This window comes from Arvicanthis niloticus, chromosome 2, assembly GCF_011762505.2.
Source record: "Arvicanthis niloticus isolate mArvNil1 chromosome 2, mArvNil1.pat.X, whole genome shotgun sequence".
Classification (NCBI taxonomy): Eukaryota; Metazoa; Chordata; class Mammalia; order Rodentia; family Muridae; genus Arvicanthis; species Arvicanthis niloticus.
The window spans coordinates 126,140,047-126,153,744 of NC_047659.1; the positions used below are offsets into that span (position 1 = coordinate 126,140,047).

Genomic DNA, 13,698 nt, shown 5'->3' on the forward strand with positions numbered 1-13,698 from the left:
GCTGTAGTGGACGAAGGTGAGGGCAGGGGTGTGGGGAGGTGGAGCACTTCCAAACATCGGAAGGGCAGAAGAGAACCAGGCGGGTGCGGTGCAGGGTGTTGAGGGCTGCCGGGACCTCCGTCTCCTCTCCTCAGTAACAGTGATGACAAAACACTAGAACACAGAGGGAGCAGAGCAGGAAGTCCAGGCAGGGCCTTCTCTAGACAGCTCTGGTCTTCCATCCCCCATGTACAGGAAGGGAGGTGAACAGATTCTCCTCTGGCCCTCTCCAGCTGGGTTTCTTCATGAGTGCCCAGAGTCCCTACAGCGTCTAGGTGGGATTCTTACAGACATAGGATCCTAACTGCCATGTCTTTGGGAAGGCCACCTCCTTGTGGACCAAACCAGATTCTCTTCCTTCCTAGAAGGCCTGAGACCCACTGTGATTCCTTTACTCAGACGTGACCCTGGGGAGGGGGCTCTGGCTCTCAGTGCTTTCTGCCCTGCTTCACCCTGCTCCACGCCGCATCACAGCTCCTGGAGACAGCTGTGCTTCCTAGACTGGCTCTTGCCAAAGGAAGTGTGACTTTATTCCTGTCCCCAACAGAAAGCTTCCCTGGCCCCAGCACTGGAACCCCAGCTCCTGAGACTGTCATTCCATCTCACCCTGACACCTCAGGCCCCAGACCGGGTGTGAGCTCCCCCTTCCCTGGGGCCATGATGGGTGGGCTTAGCTGGCTGCCTTGTAGTTGGGCCCAGGGCATGGCTGCTGCCATATTTGCTCCCCTTTACAAAGCAAGCGTGACAGGTCCAGGGGCAGGGTCCCATCGCACTGCTGGCTCTGGGTTCTGGGTCTGTGGTTGGCACTGACTACAGGTGCCACCGTTCCCCTTTCAGACCGCACTACGGGGCTAGGGGAATGATCTTTGCCTCCAGACAGCCCTCGGCTTCAACTACACCAGATAACGGCTGTGGCTTTGTGTGTGTTCTCTCCCGTCGTCCTTTTTTCTCTCTGATCGTGTAAAGGAGAGGACTAGAAGGAGCGGTTCCCACCTCTCGGAGGACAACGGACCAAAAGCGATCGATGTGATGGCGCCCTCCTCAGAGTAGGGAAAGCCAGTCATTCCATCCCCTCCCGCCTCCTCGCGAATGAGCAGTGCCCGGCTTAACCTGGCCCTACTTGGGCCTACGTGCAATGTCTGCATGCCTCGTGTCCGTCTGTCCACATGTCTGTTTGCGTCGTCCCACTAATGTGAATTTCAGCAGCAAGTGTGGTGTTTGTTTTTATTCTTGTCTTTGTCTCCGTGCGTTGCTGTCGTTGTCCTTCAATAAGGTTGACTGCATTCAGCCAGTGCCAAAAGAGGAGCCCAGTCCCGCTACCAAATTCCAGTCCATCGGGGTTCAGGTAGAGGACGACTGGCGGTAAGTTGGACAGAGGTGTGGTGGCTGCTACTCCCCTCTCCTCTCCCTCCCTCCGCCCTCACCTCTCCTGCTCTCCCTAACCCACTTCTCCTTGCTGGATTTCTGACAACCAAGCTGGGTGTGGGTGTGGGTGGTGGCTCAGGTGTGGGGGCTGGGCGGGGCAGGTGGGTGGACACACGAGCACTTGCTCTGAGACCAGTCACCCGGTGGGAGCAAGGCTGGGCTGGGCTGTAGCCCCTAGCTCCCTGATACTGGTGGTCTTCCTGGGCCCACTGCAGTAAACAGACAACCTTATGACCTTGTCCTTGTGTGTGTGTGTGCGCGTGTGGGCATGGGCAGGGCGGGCAAGGGCTGAGCAGAGAATGAGCGGGGGCTGTGGGACCCGCTTCAGGCGCATGGTGAGCAGATGATGCATCCGTTTCTCTGTCTCCCCGTGTGTCCGGGTCAGGTGGCTGCTGGTTTCTGGCCCTCTTGGTGACTCATTCCTTCCTGTCCCCATCCTCCCCCCACAGAAGCAGCGCCCCCTCTCACAGCATGTCCTCCCGTCGGGACACTGACTCTGATACCCAGGATGCCAATGACTCCAGTTGTAAGTCATCTGAGAGGAGTCTCCCAGACTGTACCTCACACCCCAATTCCATCAGCATTGATGCTGGCCCCCGACAGGCCCCCAAGATTGCCCAGATCAAGCGCAACCTCTCCTATGGAGACAACAGCGACCCTGCCCTGGAGGCGTCTTCGCTGCCCCCACCCGACCCCTGGCTGGAGACTTCCTCCAGCTCCCCAGCAGAGCCAGCTCAGCCAGGGGCCTGCCGCAGGGATGGCTACTGGTTCCTGAAGCTCCTCCAGGCAGAAACGGAGCGGCTGGAAGGCTGGTGCTGCCAGATGGACAAGGAGACCAAAGAGAACAACCTCTCTGAAGAAGGTGGGTGTCACGGGGTGAGCCCCTAGGTGGGTCTGGAGCCTCTCAGGGAGGCTCATTTTGTGAGCTTGCCTCTCCGTGTTCATTCTTTCCACCTGCCTAACCTGACCTCTTCCCAGGTGAGCATTACGATAGTAACTCGGTCACACAGGATCCCAGCTCAGTCACCTGTTTTTGATCTTCACCTCTGCCTGCATAAGAACCTTGTGAGGACTAAGTGGTAATTAGTGGAAAGGCCCTGATGAAGTGCTGGACAGAAAGCTGCCCCCTAATTATACCTTCCCAGCTCTTTATTGAGTGCTTAGTGCTCTCCATGTACAGGCATCTGATGTGGCCCCAGCAGGAGAGGACTGTAAATGGCAAGACAGAGTTTCTGCTTTTCTACCCAGTTTCTGTCAGTACTCTAGATACTTTAAAAAAGAAGTTAAGAAGTTACCTCCGGCGAGGACTGCCTGCAGTGGTGCTGGCCTGGCACACAGGAGCCCTGGGCTCCTCTGCTAGCACTACAAAACAGACAGGGGCTGGAGAAAGGGACACATGGTGTGCAGAGAGCTTGAATCATGGCATGCAGCTGGAGGCAGCCTCTGGGGACCTTCAGACCATCACCCTGTGCTGACCAGGTTCTACCAGAGCTCAGTTTCTCAGGTGCTTCCTCTTCACTGAAGGTTCAGGAAGGGCGGGCCTCACAGTGTGGGTGGGATAGACTGGACCCCAGTGGCCCTGATAGTGTACTCTGAGGACACTTTGGTGACTCACAGGGTAGTCAGTTCACTGCCCTCTGGGCCTCTTCCCAACTTTGATGTCACACCCACCTTGAGGCAGGGAACTCTTGAGGTTTCTACCTAATGCATTTAATTATGATGGATTCAAAACTCAAACCAGTGGCAGAGATCAGAAAGCAAGTGTCTGACAGAAGGCAGCCAGCCCCGTGCCTGTGCTGGCCAGCGCTCCCATGTGGCCACGCTAGTGGTCTGTTCTGCATTCACCTGTACGCTTCTTCGGTGCAGTGTGATTGCCTTCTCTTCCTTCTCCAGAATTAAGTCACTAAGTATTGATTTCTTAGGGTTTCCTATCTTCCCTGGTTCCCTGCCTTGCTTGGGCATGACCATGTTCTCTGGATCTGTGTCCAGCTGCAGGCCTTGTTCTTCCTTCATCAGACACTGCCCTAGGCCCTTCCCCACCAGGCACTTCACTTGCTGGCTGCTTGATCTTTGACTCACTTTTCTCTTTATCCTGAGAGAACTTTTTGGATACTTAGCATGTCTTTCAGACCTCACAATTGAGGTATAAAGTTGAAACTAATAATTGCATCTACATATGTGACTATGTGACTGTCTGCATGTTGGCGCAGGAGGGACAATGCAGAGGACAGTGTGGTTACCGAGGTCCTCATCTCCGACCGAGGGTTCCGCTGTGTAGTGCGTGCTTCCATGTGCTGGGAAGTTCGAAGCCATTTTGCTTCTCTGTCCTTAGATTTTATCCTGGAAAATTTTAGGAGCTTTGCTCTGTCTGGTGAACTTGTTAGCAGTACGCCTGTAATTCTAGCACTCGAGGCAGAGGCAGGGGAATCACGGGTATCACTAAACAGTGCAGACTAGCCTGGATTGCGAAGTGTGACCGTGTCTCACACAAGCAAACTACTACCACTGATTTCTCACATTTGTTATAGTTTTTCTCTTTGAATTTCCTTTCTGGTGAAACTCTTTCCATGTGAGTTGCTGGGTTGGCTTCTCATCTTTTTCTCTCTCCCTAGGGTCTTGCTTTGTAGCCCAAGCTATCCTTGAACTCATTCTGGAGCCAAGGCTGGCCTCAAACTTGAAGTCCTCCTCTTTAGCCTACTAAGTCTGGGACTACAAGAAAGCACCATCATAGCTTTGTCTTTCCTTTGTCTGCATATCATTGTGTGTGTGTGGGGGGGGGTGTTTGTGTGTTGAAATTTTTTTTCCATTTCTTGACTACTTTACTTACTTAGGACTCTCCACCAAGCCATACCCTAGCCCTGAGCTTTACTGAAAATTAATCCTTTTGAAATCATAACCCAGACTTGCTAGTGGTCGCCGTCCAGTCTCTCCAGCCACCACCAAACTTGACACCTGTGTGTGTGTGTGTGTGTGTGTGTGTGTGCACATGCCTCATTCCTTTGTGCTGTCGGATAATGTTCCATGTTTATGGGTGTGCTTGCCTTACTTACGCTGGCCATCTGTAGACTGGTGCTTGGTCATTTCTGTCATAAGAGTCAGGCTGTTATCCTAGCGCTACAGTGAACACTCGTGCAGGTCTAGTGCGCTCTGAGCCTGGCCTTGTGTGTATACCTAGCAGTGGATTTGCTCGACTTTTTGAGAATCGGCTAAACTGCTCTCCAAGGCTTCTCACTTCCCACCTGTCTAAGTTATTTATCTTCCTTGCTTTGCCTCCCCAATACTTTTTAAATTTAATGTACAAGTGCTCTGTCTGCCAGAAGAGGGCATTGGATTCCCCTATAGATGGCTGTGAGCCACCATGTGGTTGTCAGGAATTGAACTCATGACCTCTGGAAGAACAGCCAGTGCTCTTAGCCACTGAGCCATCTCTCCAGCCCCCTCCCCAATACTTTTTAATTTGTCTGAAACTTAGTATAGATCCTGCCTGCCTCAGCCTCCCAGGCACTGTTATTCAAGGTGTACACCACAACTAGCTTGAGCGTTTATTTATTTCAATGGAAAACATTTTTATTATTTCAACTATATAACGTATTAGTGAATACACCACATTGCACTTTCTCCAATGGCCAAGAGATGTGAGGTGACATCTCCTGGCTTCTGAGAAGCAGCAATGAGAGACATTTTACAGCACTGTTCTGGGGTGAGCCTGGCTCTTCTAGGAAGGAGTCCCGTTCTTCTCCTCGCTCCTCGGCATGGGTAACATGTCTCTTTGCTGTGCAGAGAATGTGACCAAGGTATAGGCTTTGTGTGCTCACGTGACATGTCCACTGGGTACTGACACACTGTGCTCCTGCAGTGCGAGCACTGCTCTGCAGTATGGCCGTCAGGAAGAGGAGGCGATCGAGCATTATGGCAGACCTAAGGCGGCTCCATTAGACACACATGCTTCAGGGTCTGTCACCATTTACTGTTGCTGTCATCCTAGTTTGTCACCAGTCTTTTCACACTGTCCCTGCATGGTCTTGAGGATTCCTTTTCTATTTCTCTTTAGCATTAGAGGCTTTCCTGGAATGTCCAGGAGCTGTAGTAGTTTGTTCCCGTGTAAAAGGGACACCGTGATGGTGAGAGCAGGACCTGCTGCTCCTGTGACCTGGTGGTGGCGGCAGCATTTTATTCCACCAAGAAATGTAAAGAAAAGGAAAGCGGGCTGGGCGTGACAGACGGCTCAGTCGTAGCAGTGCTTGGCATGAATGGAGCCTTGATCCTCAGCAGCCCCAACACACACACCAGATAGACAGAAAAGGGGGGACCTGCCTTTTAAAGTTTGCACAAGCACACTGCACAAGTAAAAATAAAAGACCAATAAAAATAACAAAAATCTCACCGACGTAACAGGTATGTCGGTAATATCAAAGATGAAGAAACAGTTACAAGGGCCGGAGTCCTTCTGCCATGACATGATGGAGCCTGTTTTAAATAATGCTGCTATTAATATTTGTATCCAAGATTTGGTTTGAATATTTGTTTTCCATTCTTTTTAGTATATTCCTAGGAGTAAAACTGCTGACTTCTTTCTTCTATTTAGTTTTTTTTTTTTTTTTTTCATAATTTTATTGTGGCAAAGTGTATAGCATAAAACTCACTTCTGTGTGTGTGGTGCACTGTAAATGCATATACTGTGTGCACACACTGAGGTCAGAGGTTGATGTTGGATGCCCCTCCCTCCATTACTTCATGCAAGGGGAGGGGAGATATGCCAAAAGACAACTTTAAGGACTGGGTTCATCTCCCACCTCATGGGTCCTGGGGATTGAACTCAGGTCAACAGCCTAGGAAGCAAAGCACCTTCAACCGAACCATCTCGCCAGCTCACTAATTCTATTTTGAGACAGGATCCAATAGCCCAGGCTGGTGTTGTATTTTCATCTCGAGTATTAGGATTAAAGATATGCAACATCATACCTGGCTCCTTTGCCCCTTTTTACAGTGACCCTTAGTTGTCTTAGGATTCCCATTGCTGTGATAAAACTCCATAACCAGAAGCAGCTTGGGGAGGAGAGGGTTTATCTCGAGTACAGTGCTCAGGCCATTCCCACTCCATCACTGAGGAAGTCAGGGCACAGATCACCGAGGAAATGTGCTTACTAGTGTGCACAGTCTACTTTCTTACACACCCAGGACCATTTGCCCAGGTGTGGCACCACCCACAATGGCCTGGCCTTCCTCATGTCACCTATCATTAAGCAAGAAAATACCCCACAGGCTTGCCTATGGGCCAGTCTTACTGATGTGTTTTTCAGTAGTGGTTCCCTCTTCTCAATTAACTCTAACCTGTGTCAATTTGGAAGGGGGAGGGCGAGTTGTAAAAATCTTTCATAAGTCCAGGGCACTAGACCGTTGCCATATGTACAATCCACAAGTGTTCCCACCCCTTCTGTGGGTTTCATTTTCATGGATGAACAATTTTAATTTTAGTGAAGTCTAATTTATGTATTATCTGTGCTTCCACATTTTATATACCATGAATGTATGTTAATTTGATTTAAAAAAATTAACATTGCGATGAAAATGACCCCAGCAGTAAAAAGATGGCCACCAGCTCAGTACAGACTCTGCTTCGAGGCTCAGACACCTCTAACAGGAGTGTGTTGCTGCCTGCAGCAACAATGTTGAACCGGGTTCGGCTGAGAAAAGGAAACGGGTGGGAAGAGATGAAGCCAAGACAAAGTTCTCTGATCAAGGCTTGAAATTTAATAATTGGCTTTCACATATAAAGGTAAAGCCCCACCCCCAGATTCTCTTCTCGGTTCAGCCCAGGGGTTGGGCAAGGTGATAGCAGTCCGGAAGGTGTCAAGGCTAGCTCAGCAGGCAGTCCATTCTTCTTAGCTCAGGTAGCAGGCTTCAAGGGCCAAGGCTGACAATGCAATGCCTCTCCTAGGTCCTACTGTTGCTTGATTTCTAGTGGTAAACAGCAACCTGGACAGGTTGGCAGCGTGGGAGAAGGGCACAGGAGTGTTATTTTCAGCTTATTCTATGTGTATAGATGGTTTGCCTAATGTTTGCACCTGAACCATCTGTGTTCCTGGTAGTTCAGGTCAGAAAGAGGCTGTTGGATCTCCTGGGACTAAAGTTACAGACAGTGGTGAGTCATCGTGTAGGTGTTGGAACCGACCGACCCAGATCCCATGTTAGAGCGACAGCTGCTCTTAACAGCTAAGACCTCTCTCAAGCCCCAGAACAGTAGGGACTTCTTGTTTTTTTTAAGATTTACTGTGTGGGGGTGATTTCCAGCCTGTATGTATATCTGTGCACGACATATGTGCAGTGCCCATGGAGGCCAAAAGAGGGTGTTAAGGGCTCTCGTAATGAGAGTTAAGGACAGTTGTGAGCCACCGTGAGAGCACTGAGAATCAGAGCTTTGTCCTCTGCAAGAGCAGCCACTGCGCTTAATTGCTGAGCTATCTCTGCAGTCCCAGGACCCAGGAATGATTCCCAGCACAACTGTAACTCCAGCTCCAAAGGATCTGATCTCCTGCTGATTTCTACAGGCTCCTGATTACACATGGGACACAGATATACTCAGGCACACATACATACATTTTTAAAATTATATTACACTTAGAAATCAATTGGACTAGTGTTCAGTTGTCAGGGCTACAGTAGCACATCCCTGTAGTCCCATCACCTAGGAGGCTGAGGCAGAAGGGTCTGGAGTGAGCTCAAGGCCAGCTTGGGCCATGTAATAAGACCTTGTCTTGTCAAAACTAAGCACATTTGCATTTATTTGTTACCGCAGGAACCAGCTCTGTCAGTCATTACATATTCCTGTCAATTTGAAGTTACGGTAGCCATAAAGTTTCAGAGAGTGGTGTGAGGTCTATCTGTGGCCCTTGACAGTACAGCTAACTTGAGTCTTTGAAGAGCTTTTTGATGAAGGGGTAACATCAGGGGAGAGGCAGAGCCAGAGCAGTCTGATTGGAGAGAGAGACAACAGTAGTGGGAGACCACCAGCTCAAATTACTCTGTTGAGAAACAGAGAGAAGGGATCTAGGCTGAGGGCATCACAGGCATGCGCATGGTGTTCCGAACACCAGTCAGAGAAGGGAGTCTGCAGGAGTGAGTGGCAGCGCCATTATGCAGGCACAGAAGCCGTGTGCCCAACTGCACACAGCTCTGCATGGAGAGAAGCAGGCTGCATCTGGGAGAGGAGTGGAAGGTGAGGAGTAGGTGCTTACACGCCCATAGGGAGTGAGGGGAGGACCAGCTTCTCCAAGCACTGCCCAGAGAAGCTGGCTGTGGAAACTGCTGACTCGGCACCTGTGAGTCCAGAGCTGCTCCATGTTTTCAGTGTAGTGCTGCAAACCTTGGAGTGTTTCTGTATCACACTGCTGTCCAGGAAAGGGGTTGTCCCAGCACATCCCCTTCCCGACTTCCCTGTGTGTGTTGAAGGGGCAGAGGTCAGAGGACATAGTGGGGTTGATCTTAGGCAGCATGCGCTTTACCTGCCATCTTGTCCCCCAGCTTTGCTTATCTTACTTTTTGCACTTCGGGGGGGGCTTCAATCAGGGCCTTGTGAATGTAAGTAAAGAAAAAAACTGCCATGGGCCACACACCCTTACCTTTTTAGTTTCTGAGTCAGAGACTCACAGAGATCCTCCTGCCTCTGTCTCAAATGCTAGGATTAAAGGCATATGCCACTGTGCTTGGCATTTTAAGTCTGGAGACCCAGGTCTGAGTCCCAGACAGACCTTGAGCTTGTGATCCTCCTGTCTCAGCCTCTCCCTTAGCTGGGATTGCAGGTCTACCCTGGGCCCACCTTTGCCGAATCTTGAAGATAGGATTCTATAGAACCCTAACACTACTGGCAGTGCCTTGTAGGTTGCTTGTATTTCTACTACGTATATGTGACATGCATCCCTAAGGAATGTGCATGTCACTTCATTTGGTCTGACTGTGAAATTTATATTAGAAGCATAGTGTGTGGGGTTTGTCTTGGTTGTGTCTAAGGCTAGCCTCGAACCTAGCCTCCTAAGTGCTCTATACCACATTCTGCTCTTGGATTTGCTTTTCACATGTTTAAGGTCTGTGTAGGCACATGTGTGCCATGGGTGAGTATGTAAGCAAGAGGGTAGTTTGCCAGAATTGGTGCTGGAGATGTAACTCAGGTCGCCAGGCTTGGGGAGCAGATGTCTCTACCCACCAGGCATCTCACTGGCCCGAGGAAGGTAGTGCTACACACCTGCAATGCCAGGTGGAGGTTGAAGGAACTTCAGACCAGCCTGGACCACATAGAAAAGCCGTTGTTCAGACCCAGAAGTGCCATGTTAACACTTGTGTTCATTCTTTTCATTGATCTGAACTGCTCAGCTGTGTGCTTTGTCTGCACCACTGGCAAGCAGGGTTTTATTTCCTCCTAGTTTTCTGCTCTGTTATTTATAACATGATATAATGGGGGGAGGTCTGATAATTGAACCCAGGGTCTTGTGCTTATTATGCACATAGCACCACTGGGCCATATTTGCAACCCTGAGATATCAGCCACTACAGAGTTTACCCGTTTATGATATACAGGTCACGGAGCCTTAGCTTATTCACAGCATAGCCACCACTATGTAATATTCAATATTCTAATCCCCAAAAAAACCTCAGTCTCCCAAGCAAATATCACAGCTAGGACTAGTGAGACGCTTGATGGTTAAGAGCACTGACTGTTCTACCACAGGACTTGGGTTCAGTTCCTACCCCCCAAAAGGTGGCTTCTTGTTTTATTGTGGGTTTGTTTGCTTTGAGACAGGAGCTCATGTATCCATCTGTGTGTACACAGACATGTATATCCGACCTCCAATTCCCCTTTCACCTTAGTAAAGCCCACATTTTAGTAACAAATACACACACACACACACACACACACACACACACACACACACACACACACACGTATATGACCCCTGTCCACCCTGAACAGGTCCATACTGGCTAGCATCTGTAGCACCACCATGTGTGCTGAGCCACTTCCTCTGCCTCTCTCTCAGTCTTAGGAAAAGTTCTCAGTGCTGTGGGCAGCGCCCAGCTCCTGATGTCCCAGAAATTCCAGCAGTTCCGCGGTCTCTGTGAGCAGAACTTGGTGAGTCACTCCCCATCCTCCACAGGCTGTCCAGCCAGTCCTCGGCTGCCCACCTGAGTTCAGGGAGCCCCTTGTAGCTTTCTGACCTCCACACAGAGGAGATGCTGCCCCCTCGAGGCATTGTAAAGATGGCAGATGGCATGGCATTCTCCATACAGGAAGGGCTGGGGCAGTCCTCAGCAGGAATCCTGGACCAGGGATTCCTTAACCACAGTCCTGTGATAGCAGTCCTAACGATGGCCAGTCACATGCATTTGCAGGGCCTACTCAGGATAAAACTGGATCCCTGCCAGAGGCACTGGCAGATCGTTGGACCTGGTATAAAATATATGAGAATTACGTCAGTGGTCCTGGCTTACACATTTAGTCCAGCCTGTATCCAAGAGGCTCCTACAGTAAGACCTAAGGGAACACTACTACTGAGCCAGATGGCCGTCTTCCTCCCTTGCCCGTTCTAGGGCCTACCTGCCCCTGGGCCAGACGCAAAGTCCTGGACAGAATGTCCTGGGAGAAGAGTCCTCTCCAGCAGATTGTGTGCAGGAGTTCTCAAGGGTGAACACAGTGGAAAGTGAGTCTCTAGGGCCTATGTGAGGGAAAAAGCAGTCTGTGATCACAGCCGGCCTGGGCATGATTTGCCTTCTTCCTACCTCACCAGGAATCACTGGTCAAGAATGGGTCTCTTCCCTACATAGGAGGTCCAGGGATTCCTTACCACGGTCCTGTGAAAGCAGTCCTAACGATGGCCAGTCACATGCATTTGCTGGGCCTACTCAGGATAAAACTGGATCCCTGCCAGAGGCACTGGCATGACCAGAGCCAGTTTCACTCACAGATCCTGGTTATAGACCAAGGAAGCAAGGTCCTGCCCAGGGCCAGAGCCAGAGGCCATGTGTGTGGTGAGGGAGATGGGCCAGGCTCCTGCCTTGCTGCCCCACTGACCCCCATGTGCCCCACAGAACCCTGACGCCAGCCCCCGGCCGACAGCCCAGGACCTGGCAGGGTTCTGGGACCTGCTGCAGCTGTCCATTGAGGACATCAGCATGAAGTTCGATGAGCTCTACCACCTCAAGGCCAACAGCTGGCAGCTGGTGGAGACGCCCGAGAAGAGGAAGGTGAGCATGGAGCAGTGCGGAGGGGAAGTCCAGGGACAAATTCCTGGTCGGCAGTAACGCTGCCCACATCGGTCAGTGCTGCTTGGCTCCTTCTCCATGTGTCGTCTTTGAGCTGGGGCTCACGTCCATCACCTTGCGGGGTCCATGCCTGGCGCCTGTCCAGCATGCTGCTCGCTGTGTAGTGGAGGCTGTCCCTAAAGCATGACTTCGTGCTCTGCATGCCTAGTGAAAGGGTCACAAGTGCTAGTGGAAGACGCAGAATGGCCCTGCTTCTGGGGCCTTGCTGTCAGGGGCACTGGGGTCTGGCCCCAGTCCGCCTCCTTGTGGTACCTGTGCTTCTGTGAGGCTCAGGTGGCCTCCTATAGAGCAGCGGAGCCCAGGAGGCTGTCATGTTGGACTGTGGCCCTGGTGAGGTCTCATGCAAGGACAGCATGTGAAATCCGGGATAGAAGCCATCAGTTGAAGTCACTGCTCTGGCTGGGAGACTCAAGCAGAGTACTGTCTGTCTCAGGTTCCTAGTGGCTGAAAGCAAGGGTGGGAACAGGTGGGGTTGTCCATCGTGTTCTAGAACGTTCAAGCTTGCTTTTTGCTCCTAAATCCTTTGCTACTCCCACTGTCATTGCTTCTGTGGCTTTCAGATTCTCGTGTGTGTGTGTGTGGCTTGTGCCAGTGTGGCATGGAGACTGGGGTGGGGCAGTGCCAGCTGCCTGCCTGCATAAGGAAGGGCAGCGCCGCACAAAACGTGGCACCTTTAGTTTATTTTTGTTCCCTCCTCACTGTCTCAATAAAGGAAGAGAAGAAACCACCCCCTCCAGTCCCGAAGAAGCCAGCCAAATCCAAGGCGGCAGTGAGCCGCGACAAGGCCTCAGACGCGGGGGACAAGCAGCGTCAGGAGGCCAGAAAGAGACTCCTGGCCGCCAAGCGAGCAGCGTCTGTGCGGCAGAACTCGGCCACAGAGAGTGCGGACAGCATCGAGATTTATGTCCCTGAGGCCCAGACCAGGCTCTAAGGCCATGAAGGAGAAAGCACTCAATTTTAAATCATTAAAAACTCAATGCAAATGGAACAGCGTTTCTCACCCTTTAGTATGGTCATTATCTCTAGAGACCCTGAGCCAACTCTCCAATTGACACGTACAAGGGCTCACAATGTGGCTTTTCTGGGTCCCTCCAAGCTTTAGGTTATGAAGACTTGACTCAAACAAACAAACAAACAAAAAAAAAAAAAAATCAAAACCCACAATCTAGAACCTTTCCCCCCTGGGCTGCCATGGCGTACCAGACGACGACTTGGGCAGCCACGGCCCGGCCTCCAGAGTGCGGTCTTTTTACTTGCTCTGTCTGCAGAGAACTAGCTTGTTTACACGACGACAGCCCAAGGCAACCTTGGGCCCCTGCCATGTCCCTCCCTTCCCTACATCCCACAGCTTTTCTGTTTCCCTGCAGAACTCACAGGGGTCACCATTGTGGCTTTCTGGTTCACACCCTTTGGGGCTGAGGGCCCAGAGGACAGAGAAGGGCAGCATTCCCCCCTCCTACCCTCCCTACTGAGTGCTCACACACAGCTGGCCCGCCTTCCCTCCGCTGTCATCCGTCAGCACAGGCAGTGTTAGGCTGGACTGGCCTCTGAGCAGATAAGAAAGTACTGTCCTTGGCACACAGGGAAACCATGGTTACCATGCTCCAGCCTCTTCTTCAGCAAAAGAAAACTTAGGACTCCCAAGTGGCTTCCAGGGGGTTGTCTGTCCTTGGCCGCACCTTCGTCCAGTTCCCCCAGGGGCAGGTGGCGGTGTCTGTACGTATGTGTACATATGCACATAGACCTTAGAGTGTATATTTAATAAACGCCCATCTGCTCACCCAAAGCCCACCAGCGCCGCCGCCACCGGCTCTCGGGGTCCCTGCAGGAGGCGGGTGTGTGAATAGCATATATTTTTACATGTACTATATCTAGGTGTGTGTACAAGTGTGTGTAAAAATATACCTTGTGTGTAAGCAG

At 51.1% G+C, this 13,698-nt stretch overlaps 1 protein-coding gene across 8 annotated transcripts in view; it reads left to right on the forward strand.

Annotated features, from left to right (window-relative positions):
• Positions 1-13,698, forward strand: part of Dlgap4 (DLG associated protein 4) — a 147,719-nt gene extending 134,021 nt beyond the window's left edge. For 5 of the 8 annotated variants that reach the window (XM_034496877.2, XM_034496879.2, XM_034496878.2 and 2 more), the window contains 5 exons: positions 1,313-1,401; positions 1,914-2,326; positions 10,497-10,588; positions 11,545-11,700; positions 12,491-13,698. In XM_034496877.2, coding sequence (XP_034352768.1) covers positions 1,313-1,401; positions 1,914-2,326; positions 10,497-10,588; positions 11,545-11,700; positions 12,491-12,709 — 969 coding nt within the window. In that variant the 3' untranslated portion in view covers positions 12,710-13,698. Of the gene's footprint in view, positions 1-1,005; positions 1,086-1,312; positions 1,402-1,913; positions 2,327-10,496; positions 10,589-11,544; positions 11,772-12,490 lie in introns of all 8 variants that reach the window. The other 3 variants (XM_076930114.1, XM_076930117.1, XM_076930115.1) reach the window with 2 other exon arrangements.